The sequence below is a fragment of the Lonchura striata genome, chromosome 8, assembly GCF_046129695.1.
Source record: "Lonchura striata isolate bLonStr1 chromosome 8, bLonStr1.mat, whole genome shotgun sequence".
Taxonomy (NCBI): domain Eukaryota; kingdom Metazoa; phylum Chordata; class Aves; order Passeriformes; family Estrildidae; genus Lonchura; species Lonchura striata.
This window is the reverse complement of record NC_134610.1, coordinates 26,452,786-26,465,617: the sequence shown is the minus strand read 5'-3', so window position 1 is coordinate 26,465,617 and position 12,832 is coordinate 26,452,786. Positions and strand designations below refer to the sequence as shown.

Genomic DNA, 12,832 nt, shown 5'->3' with positions numbered 1-12,832 from the left:
GGCTATTTCTTGCCGAGAGGTTATTTTTACAAGAGCAGTATTGCCGGGTGGGTTGCCGTGGTACCTGAAACAAGCTATTTGTAATTGTCGTGTACGTCTTTGTTTTCCTTGGGTAGCAGGTTCTGCTAGAGATCCTTTTGCTGCCCTGTGGCGATATGGATTCACGCAGCACGCTGCTCCCTGCAGCCTTCGCGCCTAGGTAAGCGAGCTCGCACTTGGGACTGTTAAAGTCCGGTTAGAATTTTGCGTTTCCCGGCTCTCCTGAAGCCAAGTGCCAGCTCCCCGAGACTCTCGGCTGCTTTAAACTTGGAAAAGCGCAACTTTACCCTTGGTGCTTATACAGGAAAATCTGTGTTTTTTCTAGTGCTGTGTTTTAAGGGAAGTGAGACTGGCGGGTGGCTGGCACGGGCTGGCGCTCCGCGGGCGCGGCGCTCCGCGGGCGCGGCGGCGGCAGGAACCTTGGTGCGGCGGAGCCGTTTCCGCGGCGGCCGGGACGGCTTTGCGGCAGGACGCGGCGCAGGAGGGGCCGCCGGCGCCGGGCAGGGCCAGCGCGGGCCCCTCCCGGGCAGGGCACGGCGCGGCGGGCGCAGGTAAAGGATCCTCCGCGGGGCCGCGGGCGGGGCGGGGCCGCGGGGCTCCCGGGCCCGCGGGGCTCCCGGGCCCGCCGGGCGGCGGCCGGGCCGGCTTCCCGCAGCCTGGCCGCGCTGCCCGCCCGCCCCAGCGTACGGGGCTGTGTGCGAGGGCCCGGGCGCGGCCGCCTTTGCATTTATAGCACAAACACGCCTGTAGTCATGTGCTCCCCTCTGCATAAAAAGGCCCCGTGCTTTCGTTTTCCTCACCCTGCTCGCGGGCTCATCAGGAATTTGGGTGCTCCCCGAGTCAGACTCCAGTTTGTGTGGGCACAGGGTGCTGACATCCCTCTCTATTTTAATAGCCCAGAGTGTGACATAATGCCTGGCTCTTCTTACTACCTTGCAGTAAAATTGCTTCTTTTAAGGAGCAGGCACCCAGACACAGCCAGTGGAGTTATACCTTCTGGAATCAAACAGGCCTGACAAGAGAGTCTGTGTTATATGGGGTTGAATGTGTACTAGCTGGAGTATCAGAAGTGCTGGGGTCACTGGCAGGATGAGGTGAGGTAAAGGGAGAACCTCAGGTGTACGTTTGTGTAGGGCATCGTGAATTGCTCCTGATCTGTTCTGCAAATATGCACAAATGACCCTCCTCCTGCAAAGCTTCACAGACAAATCTCTTTCAGCACTGCATACCCTACTAACTGACTACAGAACGTCACAGTAAGAGTAAGAAAGCATCTGAATCTTAGTTGGTCCAATGTCCGTACACTTTAAGCAACAGTAATTTTAATCTTGCTACTTTTATGTCTTATTTATTCAAAATTAATGAATTAATTTTGGGACTTAAATCAGAAATCTGACGTGAAACAGAGCACTGTACGGTGGAGTGAAAATTCTTATCAATCTGTTGTAGCTAGATACATTGTTCTTGCCAGGACCTGATCAGCCTAAAGCAAGTTATTGTTAGCATTTCAGATGCATTGAGGTTTCTACAGGGCTTCTGCTAAAATTTTCCGTAATTAAGATGTAGTTCAGTTTGGGAAAGAGCAAGCATTTGTGCTGGGTAGTCACACAACTTGGTAGTGGTGCTGGTGGTTACAAGCATCCCACAGGGTCGGCTGTTGTGGCAGGGCTGCCAGGACCTGAGCATTTGGGTTACTGTGGTAGGTTGCCGAACTTCAGCATTGCTTGGATCAGTGCTTCTTCTCCTTCTCTTGCCAATATATGTGACAAAGCACTGTTGTCCTGGCTGTTTGAAAAACAAGAGAAGTGCTTAGTTTGAGGTCTGAAAAGAGGCTGTGATTAAGCACTGTATTCTGCTCAGTGTCAGCATGCAACTGCTAATAGTTACAGGAAATCCAGGTCTCAGTGTAGAATGGCTTGTACTGTCCCAGCTGATTCTTTGGGTACCACAGTTGGAGAGAGGAGTTAGCTCCAGCTGCAGATGAGGCCTACTCAGAGAGCTGTACAGTACAGATTTTGATGTCAAATGTGTTTTCTTACAGCTGTGCCTGGATCTCAGGGAAGAAATGGTCTTCTGTGTCCTTGTGGGTGATGGTGTGTTTCTTATCTTCTTTTGGGCCTCTGGGGCAATGCAAGCTGTTATTCCCAGCTATGTTTTTTACTTCTGTTCGTAACTCAAAAGGGCAAATTGAAAATGTCATAATTTCTGAACTTAAAAAAAAAAAAAGTCAGGCATTTAAGGACTGTCTATCTTTCCTCTTCAGCCTAGTCCTAGAAAATGTGGAGTGAGTCGGTAGCTACAAAATTTCAGTTTGCATTAAGTAGAAATGTTTGGGGTTTTTTTAATAGAGAAGTTTTATTTCACCTGACATACACAAAGTTGCTCCACATCCTAGCAGGAGCCAAGCTAGAAGCAGATACAATTAGAAGTATTAGACTGAGTCATGTTGTTTCCTGCTTGTTTGTTGTTTCCTGCTTGTCTAGTTCAATCACGTTTCCTCTTGTACTGGAAGAGCTTCTATCACCCCTCTTGGATATCCTGTTCCCTGACAATTTCTGTGCTCTGTGCTGAATTCAGGAGGTGACAGGCTCTTTGGTGGTGTCTGTGTGCCTTCTTGTAAATAAGGACAGCATGTAAAATCCAAGTTACACCACTTTAGACAAAACTGGAATATAGAAATCATTCACTCCCTTGGGTTATTATTTGAGGCTACAGGTGTGTTTAGGACCACAGAGCTATGTCTTGACACAACAGAACACTGCTGTGTTCTTTTTGTCCCTGTGGATTTTGTGAGGTCAGGCAGCCACCAAGCAGCATGCAGAGGAGGTGGTGGTCTGGCTTTCAGTCTGATGTGAACTGAGAAAGTGCCCACGTGCTGATGGGTTTGGCTGGCTGCAACGTGGGCTGTGTGTCACCCCCAGCTGCTCCCCTGTGGTCAGTCTGCTTCGCTTTTTGTTCTTTTCCTTGTTAAAGTCCTTTTTCCTTCATCCCAATCCAGCTGCTGAGATTTTAAATGGTTATTCATCCCCAGGAAGTGACACAGCCCTTCATTACTTGGTGGTGCTCCTCAGCCAGGAGGGATGTGTGTCAGGTGGCTGCAAGGCAAACAAGTGAGTGATAAAGATCTTGGAAAAGCTGTCCAGCAGTTTCTGGAAAAGAAATCTTTCTGGTGGTCTGTCTTCCTCTACTTCTGTCTGCTCCTCAGCCTCTGGCCCCACTTTGTTCTAGTGCAGGCTGTAGTGCTCTTTGCAGCTTAGTACTTCTTGTGTTTTAATCAATGTTTCCAAATGACAGTTAAAATTAAAGATAATATATACTGTAAGCACTGTTTATTGTGCATTGCTCTGTGCTCATCATTGGGTGAGCTGCTCTGGAGCTGTGATGTGTCAGTTCTCCACACAGGGAGGATGCCTGGGGAGCTTCCTTGTGAAAGGCACTGGGTGAGGTCAGCAGCTGGGGAAAATCTGGGCTTCACAGAGCCAGACTCATGTCCTTGCTAAGGATCTGCTTCCCTTCACGGAACGTGGCATTCTTCCTCCTACCTGATTTCACTTCTTTCTCCAGGTCATCTTTTTGCAGGTTTTTTGTTTGTTTGTTTGTTTGTTTGTTTGTTTGTTTTCTGTAGAGTAGAAGAGATCACTGCTGTCTTTGAGCTTGACTGTAATTAGGCCCCAAGTTAATTGCAGCTGTTCCTGCTGTTTGCTTCTCCCTGGGTCTAGCAGACAGGATGTGGGAGCTCTTCTTCATTGATAAATGTTGGCAGTTAATTTCATCCTTAAGGATAATGAGACTGGCAAACAGGTAGGTTTGCAACTTGGAAATGGTTGTGTTTGCATTCCTGACCAGGGAATGCAAATACCTTTCTCCAGTTTTTGTGAGTTTTTCCTGTGTATTGCCAGTTGCTTTGTGCAGGAATATCAGTCAAAAGATATTTTTATGAGACATTTTAAAGTTGCGATAGTAGAAAAAATTAAGCAATGCATTTCTCAGTTTGTCTGTTGGGGAAAGAGGCCTTTGGAGAGGGGCTTTAAAAATGTGATCTAAAGACAATTGCCCAGGTGATCTTGAACCAACCATTTACTGTCATATGGCAACCTTTTGAAATTGGGGTTCCCTGTATATGAAAAGTTTCTTGTAGTTTTCTCTTCTTTGTGAAACACCGTAAATTTCCTCCAGCCATTGAAATGTGAATCTAACAAGCTTGTGTGCTCTGTCTCACTTGATATACATGGCAGTAGGTCATCTGGGGTTTTGGAATCACTTGGGAAAAGGCTTGCCGTGGGAACAAAATACAGCCAGGATAGTTTGTGATAGTTTGCACAGGGACAGTGTCCCAGCTGATGCTCGCTCTTTACTGTTGTCCCTTGTGAAATTCCTCCTTATCAGTTGCCTCTACAAAATGGGTGTGACAGACAAGCAGGAGTGCAGCCCTCAATGGCTGCTCAGAGAGCTGGCCACTGCCTTGCCTGGGGTTCACAGCCACTCGGAGTGGAAGTGTCTTGAACCAGGACTCTTGCAGGACTCTTCAGCTCCTTGTGCAAGCTCTTTGTGGAAGTGATGCGTGGAACTGCATAGGCAATGGTAAAAGCTGTGTGTTTGACAGCCATCTGTGCATCCTTGTTCTCTCTTCTGCCCACTTGGTGTGCCCACCTGACAAATACAGCTCAACTTTTTAACTATTCGATAGCACCTAAGTCATCAGCTTCATAGCTTTTTTCAGGGATTCTGCACAGAAGAGCCTGGTTTTCAAGGACTATCATTGACCTAAGTGTGTCCTGTTTAGATTCAAGGCAGTCACTTGTCTGATGTGAGCTGCAGAGCAGATCAGAAATCCTTGAAGCAGCAAAACCTGTAGGTTATGATTGTTTGAAGTACCACTGGAAGACATTCAGGTCACAGTCTGAGGTTGTTCAGACTGATTAAGTAGAAAAGCTCAGTAGGTACTTAGCTGTGCCAGCCCCAGTGGATTGCATTCAGAGAGACAGTGCATCAGCCTCTTCTTCAGATTTGTTCAGACCAGGTTTGTCTGAACAACACATAGCCTACAGCATAACAGAAATAAAAGTCCCTAGGCTGCTTGAATTTACTCTGCTACCCAATTGTTACCCAGCTGAAAGAATCTCTCTGTTTTGCTTCTTGGCCTTGGAGTTTCAGCCCACAGTTTTAATGCAGTGTGAGATAAGCAGAGCTGGTTCCCACAGAAGGTTCCAGTGTGTTGGGAAGGGGGATAGGGCAAGCTCCCCAGTGCCTGAGGCACCCCTGGTCTCTATTTGCATACAGGTAGCTTGTAAAACTCCTCTTGTGCTTTTGAGATAAAATTCTCAGAAACCCTAATCTTCACCAGGAATTTGAGGTCAAGAGTCTTTGAGACTTGAGGGACTTAATATTACCTGTCTTTGGCTACCTTTTACTGACTGAAAGGTCCTGTAATTTATGCATTTCCTCATGAACATCATTGATAGTTCCTTTCTGATTCTCTCTCCAAATACCAGAGGAAAGGGGAAGTCTCTGTTTATCTGTTGTGTTTCACTTGTTGTGTTAAGCATTTCTATTATCTAGAAGAGAGGTAGGAAGTCATCTGAGAACCAAAACCAACAAGACTGCTTACCAAGTTGTATGAAGTCTCCTGTTCTTCCTTTCTGCTTTTCCCCTATGCCTCACAGCATTTTCTGTGCTTCTTAAATTTTGCCATGCAATGCTTGGATGTTTTCCATAGGATCCAGAAAATGTATCAGGAAGTGAAGTAATCTCTTCCAGTGTACGTTCCTTGGTGTTTGTCATTCATGACTTTTCTCTGCTGTCAGACTGTGCTGTCACCCAAGTTAAACCCATGTGGCTTCTCCAAGGGAGGTAATCTTTACTAAAGTGAACTTTAGTGTCTAATGTGACCGGTAATCCTTACTGTTTACCTCAGCCATGTATGTGATGAGGCCACTATAAACTTGTGATAGTAAAGACTACTCATGTTGTAAGTGCACTTTAATTATCTGACTTCTGCATGTTCATGCTGGGCAGGTATACAGAAAAGTGTTTTTCAGCTGCTGCAATCCCTGTGTCCAGCAGTTTTTGCTGAGTATGATGCAGCATGTTCCTTCATTCTTTTTTCACTAAAAAGAATGGGGCCTGGATGAGGACAAATCCAAGCTTATAGTTGACCATACCTTCATCAATCTATAATAGTTTGGTCTGATGCTTCTTCATTCCTCTCATATTCACTGACTCAGACTGAATGCCTTTGAAAAATTTAAGGTGTTTCAAGAAACAATACATAAAGCAATACATTTTATAGTAACTTAACAGGAGTTCAACTTATCCTATTTGCCTTTTTTTACCCTTCCCATGAAGGAAGGGATTCTCACTGCTTTCCCTCCTGGAGGAGATTGTGATAATACTTTTTACTGCCATGTCAGAGTTTGCTTTCTTTTGGCACCAAATCCATGCAGACATCTGAATTAAATTTTTGTTGAGTGCCGCTGCCAGAAAGTGCCTAATTGCATTTATGGAAGATATGTAATTGCAGAATCCCAGTGCTAGTGAGAATTACTGGCACACCTTTTTTGGTGGTGTAGGGAAGGATGAGCCTGCCACCACTGCTGTCACCTTTCACATCTTTATTGAGCAGGGCAAACAGACTGTTGGGAAGGTATGAATGCTGCAGTTTATGAACTGTTGTGTGATACAGGGGCCTGTCATCTTCTGATGACCATGTGATTCAGCATCCTACTGGCTATGAGGTCACTTTGTAGTTTGGCATCACCACATTTGGCTGGCTGGTAGCTCCAGTCTCACAGGATCCAGAGAAACGTTCAGCTGCTTGAAGCCTCCGGCGTTTTAAAAAATGAGCTTATTAAAAGTAAGTGTCAATTTTTATCCCTTGCTTTCCACCTTTCTTAGTGACTTAAAGAGCAGACCAACATTGTATCTGCTGTCACTAGAATGCTGCAGTGGCATGTCACATGTCCTTCTGGAGCAATTGCTCCTCCAGTTGAGTGAGGGAGTGCAAGGCTGCATCCTCTGCCAATCCTCATGAGGCAGCACTTTGAATGGACCACGCTTTAGCTTTCACTGCAGGCCTATGGTTATGTTGGTGCTAGTTTTGTTCAAGGGAATGCTTCTTGCAGTTTTCAACTTCAAAATACTATTCTTGCTGTAAAAATATGCTACAGAAGGATATAGAATAAGTGGACAGGTTGTACCACATTATGTCCCTTAGGCTGTTCCTTGAGCTCCCAGGCTCTGTGGTACCAGGGAGCAGAACGCTGTTCTGGGGCTGCTGGCAGGACTGAGCTTCAGGAGTAAATTCCATGCTGCATTAAGCTGACAATGCAGTTATGCCCAGACTGACTTAATTTCCCACTGCTATCAACTGGCACAATTACACAGCTTTGCAGAATCTGCTCCCATACTGTTCTGATTTGAAATAACTCCAGTTCTGTTTTGTTCAGCCCTCTGGTTTTGGTTTTGTCTCTATCTTCAGTATCTTACTCTGTGTTAACGTAATTGAAGCTGATCCTACCCTGGTTCACTATGAGACTAGCAAAGTGAATCCTTTCAAAGAGTTAAGAGGAGAAAGATCTCAGTTTAAGGTCTTGATGTTCCAGAGTTGTGTATGTGATTAGTTATTGCTTTTGAAAGTTATTTAGTTGGAGTATCTTTGGACATCATAGTCTGAACTGCAGATCTACTAGGAGGGAGGGTGAGCTGCTGCTTTTGAGCACAAGTGTGTCATGGCTTGCTGCAACTGAAGCAGGGGTGGGAGGAAGCCATTGGGGGATTGTGGAGATTGGTTTGTGCTACAGAACTCTTCTTTTGTGCCTGCTGGCCACCTTCTTCTCTTCCTCTGGCTTGGGTGCCTATTTAAGCAGCTTTCCTAACAGAAGTTAAGCTAAAAGACTGTTATGGATTAAAAAAAAAAAAAACAACAAAAACAAACACATTAAATAGAAGTATTATCTGTTTTTGATGCTGTTTAATAGATGTTTTTTTCCTGCTAAGTATAAATCTTCATGGGTCCTGGTAGCACTTCAGCAGCATTTACAAGCTAATGAGCTGCTAATTATCAGCCCAGCTAATTAGTTTTGTTAAGAGTGTATTAATCTAGGTAGAGCTCTGAGCTAAGGCAGCTTTCTGCTTCTAGGACTTGAGCTGATATGTTCAAAACTCTGACTTTAATCTGTTCTGCATGTGCAGGCTCTGGGTGCTGTGATTTGTCTTAGGAGACTTTAGGGCTGTTCTTCTGCCAGTACAAATGCCCAGTGTCCAAGTCCCAAGAACTCAGAGACATTTGACAGGTCACCCCAATTAAAACATACCTACTGTGCATTTCCCTTCAGCATGGCAACACTGTGGATGGAGCTTCAGGACTGAGGAGTTAGACAGCAGCAGACTTGGTGTGGCAGGAGCACCATAGGGAATAGAAACTCCCTTCCTCCTCATAGGTGTAAGCTCACGTGGTCAATACAGCTCTCAATAGTTCTAGCCTAAAGCTCCTTGCTGGTCTTACATTTTGCCCAGTTAGTCAATGGTTTGGAAGTAAAGATGTGCAAATTTGTTTTGCTTGTAGGTTGCATTGTCTCTGGAACTTAGGTTGCTACATGGTTTCACTTGAGTTCATAGTGATATTCTAGAAATAAACTATGTGCAGTGCTCTGCAGTAGCCTCCTAGCATTGATTTATTTGGCAAATGTCACAGTTCTGTTCATGCAGATGGGTAGGTAAGGTAGCCACTGTAAAACCATGTTGGTCTCCATAAAATTGTGAGTTCAAGCAATCTTGGACAAAAAGGCAAACTATTTGAGTCTGGTTGGCCTATGTTATGACCCTGTCGTTTATCAACTTTTTCTTAGAGCCCTAAGGAAAACTCTATGAAGCATTCCTTAGGTGGCTACCTCTAAATGCAGCTTTGTAAAGCTTGGTTAACAAGTGGTATCACTTTAGTTTCCTGTCATGTGGTGTCCCATCAAGCTCTCTGCAGCTTTCAGTTCAAAAAGTGATTATACACAGAGTTCATACAGAGTGAACAACAGAAACCACCAAGGGTTTCTTCATCCACAATAATTTTGGTGCCAATTGAAGGAGAAAGTTAAATGAAGGGGATGATGACTGTGAAAAGAGTGATGTAATTAAACATATTTACCTGGGAATAGACTCTTACTGATGTGATGTTTTGCTTTTCTTTACAGCTACTCTTCATCTCTATGAGCTTGTTACATACAGGGCCCATAGCCTGCTTGGTCAGTGGGTGTTAGATCTTTCCTCTGAAGACAAATTGAGTTGGTTACTTCCTGCCACTATGGGTTGGAGTTGGTTACTGTGTTTGCCCACCACGTCCAAGCTAATGGTGTGCCAAGGATCGATGTGAAGCAGGTCTTCAGGTCCATGTTGATGTGGTATCTTAACGCATTGCAACACCTTGAGCCCACAGCAGCACAGGATATGGAGGCTTTTGAAGTGGATGACATTAGCCCTGCCTTGGAAGTGACTGAAGACTTTTTCAATAGTTTTGATACTAAGCTTGAAAAGATTGTGCAGCCCTCTGAGGTGTATGGTGTGCAGGAGGTCCCAGAACTGGTTGGGCATGAGGTATTTGATCAGATAACAGAGAGCAGGAACCTGAGGAACGTCGCCTCCTTAGCTAAAAGTAGTCTCATCTGGGATCACTGCAAAAATGGTCTCTTGGAAACCAAAGCTCAGACAGTGTTCCCTGCCAAAGACCAATGCATGGTGCAGAGGAGAACAGCTGCTGACAACCTTGCTTGGGCAGGGGAAGGGGAGACCACAGCTTTTAATATCTTCAAGATCTGCCAGCGGCGGAGAGATAGGCCTCGCTCAGTGAATGACATCCTGGTGCAGAATGAGGAAGCCTCCATGTTCAAACCAGGTCACAACAGGTCACGCTCTGATATCAGCCACGTAAACTGGAGAGTGGTCTTCACAGGCACCTCCCTGCAGCAGCCACCTGCACCTGGTCAGGACAATAACTGTGCTCTGCTTTCCTACCTGGCATTAACCAAGGGAGAGACTATCCAAGGAAACACAGGTTTGTGCTGATGTTTTGTTTATATTTATAGGAGGAGTTTCCTATCTGTTTTTAATACTTGTCTTGAAACAGGAGCTGGATGTTAAAAAACACAAAAAACCTATTCAAAAATCCAACTGTGAGGTAACTCTTAAAAGAAGAGAAATTAGTATGGCTCTTTTGTCTTTGATATGACTCTATGCGTTTGGCTGCCTAAAGATAATTTTTTAAACTTACCTTGATTTCTGTTCTTTTTATAGTTCAAATATCTAAGCTTGTTTTACTTTTTTCTTCTGTCTTATTCAGTCTGACTCAGGAAAAATGATTTATTTACTGTGTATTTCTGATAATTTCCTTTTGAATGATTTTACCAAACTTAAAAAAGGCTTTGAATACTAAAGCTACTGGGAGAATGGCAAATCCAAACAAAAGCAGTTTTCATAAAGTGAAAGAGCGACCATTAAAAAGAGAGCGTACAGAGCTTTACTGTAAGGCCCAAGATCTCTGCTCTCTTTCTTTAAATAATGCTGAATTTTCAGTTCATAAGCAAGTAACAGAAACTGAAGCACTCAATTTGTCAATATTAATGCATTGCTGCCAGCATTGTGTGGGGCACAGGAAGTGTTGTTATCAGATTGAGGCAGGCTTCTCCAGTTAGCTGTATGAAGCTGTGTTTCAGCAAGTGATACTTCTTCCTTTTCCTTTCCCAAGCACTGCACCGAAGAGGTTCTGCTCAGGACTTTGGAAACACTGACCCAGTGTCTCCATCTCCATGATTTATTTTGTAGATGCCAGAAATGAATCAAGCAGTTACGGAGAGGAACAGCAGCTAGTGCCACAAAGATTTTTGTAATCTAAATAAAGGCAGGGCTTGATTTTAATTAAGGGATTGTGAACGGGTGCATGTATGCACCCTTATATGGTGGCTTGACTCCAGTTATGAATAGGTGGTCTGTTTAGGGTTAAAACAAGCTTTTTGTGTTGGGTTTCCCAGGTAAATCAGGTATATTGGAACATGGAAAGCAAGTGCCTAAGTGTTTGTTTTTGGGGAGATGTGTGTGTATAAATATATATAACATGTAAGTATGTATAAGTGTATATATAGGTACAGACATGTAGGTTATTGTGACATAGTTGCTGTAGCCCAAAGGAGGTATTCTTGGTTGACAAAGGCAAGTACACCTACTGTTACTTTTGTCTAGGAAGATATATTGCTTCATGTAGAGTGGAGTCTCTGTTCTATATCTTTCTGAGAAAAGGATGCAGAACAGAAATGCACTCAGAAGTCTGGAGACAGAGCTCTTCATTTTTGTCAGCTGTGCTGTGGGCATCTCCTGGATTTGATTTGTAACAACTTCATATGTCCACAGAAACTTCATTAAAATGTAGCCATTGAAGGTCTGTACATGTCCCTGATAGTGTTTCAAGCTTAATCTGTGATTCTGTGATATGAAATTGCCATGGACCCCCTTCTCAAGGTATTCAGTGCTTGCTGTGTGCCTTCCAAGGGCTTTCTGTAAAGAATGTTGGAAGGCAGAGGTACCTTCTTTGAGGAAGGAGAGCTTCTGTGGTCTGAAAATATACATTTTTCACCTGTTTCCTTTACCTGTTCTGTTCAGCAGCTGTGCAGGTTTTACAAGGTAGCTGCGCTATTTCTTCCCTTTGTGTTTACAAGAGACCTTCACAAAGACACTGCTGCTACTGTGAGCTGATCTGAAAAGAGAAGTGCAAAAGCAAGAAAGTAGATTTTGCAGACATGTATCTGTAGCTACTAATTATTCTCCAGAAAAGACTGAAGAATGTATTTGGAGGTTGGATAAAAGGAGTTGTTGAAGGAGTCATAGCGGGTTGCATGCTTAGAAGACATCCCTTTTCAGGGCTTTAATCCAAATTAAATGAATGCTGTGAGATACCGAGGGGACCTTCAGCAACTCCTGTCAGTTCTCACTGCTGTGAAGGACTTCCCTCTGGAGCCTGCAGAGGTCTCCCAGTCCTCCAGAGCTGTCCCACTTACTGCATTCATGAACTCTTAGCTGTTTTTTTTTTTTTCCCTTACCATCATAGTATACCCATTACTGTGGGCTTCTCTGTTCCTGCTGCTTGCTCTTTTGTAGAATCATAGAATATGGAAAAAACTTTTAAGATTATCTACTCCAGCTGTTAACCCAGCACTGCCTATTCTATCACTAAACTGTAATACAAATAAAATGGCACTGAATCCTTTCCATGTAGTAAGAAAGAAAATGACCTGAAAAGAAGCTGTGCCTTTTGGGCACATAGTATCTTTGGCCTGCTCATCAAAGAACTCATGTGCTAGAAATAAACCCTGTTTGTGCTATGGGGCACAAGCAGGAAGCAGAGCTAGCAAAGACAGAAGATGTAAGCAAATTCAAGGCAGGCTCTTGTATTTCTGGGCATGTGGCCTGGCAAACAAAGAGAGAATACTGCTTCTGTAATATACAGTGAAACTTGGCTTGGATTTTTAAAACACAGCGTTTTAAACACAACATGGCTTGATGGTCATTCAAACACCACCATTCCTGACAGTGTGGGTGCTACAGTACTTTTTCCAGGTAGCTGTTTTGTTTGCCTGCTGTGTCTATGAGCTTGGGGAACTCTAGAGCTGTCCCAGTGTTGAGCACCTGCACAGTCACAAACTGAAGGATACATACCTGCAGACTCAGGTGGGAAAACGGGTTGGAAGAAAAGACTGTATTTTTAACTAGGAAGATAGTGGACATTGTGGATCTGAGTTTGTCCCTGATCTAGCAAATC

The 12,832-nt window shown here is 44.2% G+C and overlaps 1 protein-coding gene across 2 annotated transcripts in view; it reads left to right on the top strand.

The window, feature by feature from the left end:
- The first annotated feature begins 512 nt into the window (after window positions 1-512).
- PLEKHM3 (pleckstrin homology domain containing M3) overlaps window positions 513-12,832 on the top strand; it is an 80,119-nt gene continuing 67,799 nt past the window's right edge. For both annotated transcript variants that reach the window (XM_021555341.2, XM_021555340.2), the window contains exons 1-2: window positions 513-590; window positions 9,222-10,078. In XM_021555341.2, coding sequence (XP_021411016.2) covers window positions 9,418-10,078 — 661 coding nt within the window. In that variant the 5' untranslated portion in view covers window positions 513-590; window positions 9,222-9,417. The remainder of the gene's footprint in view (window positions 591-9,221; window positions 10,079-12,832) is intronic.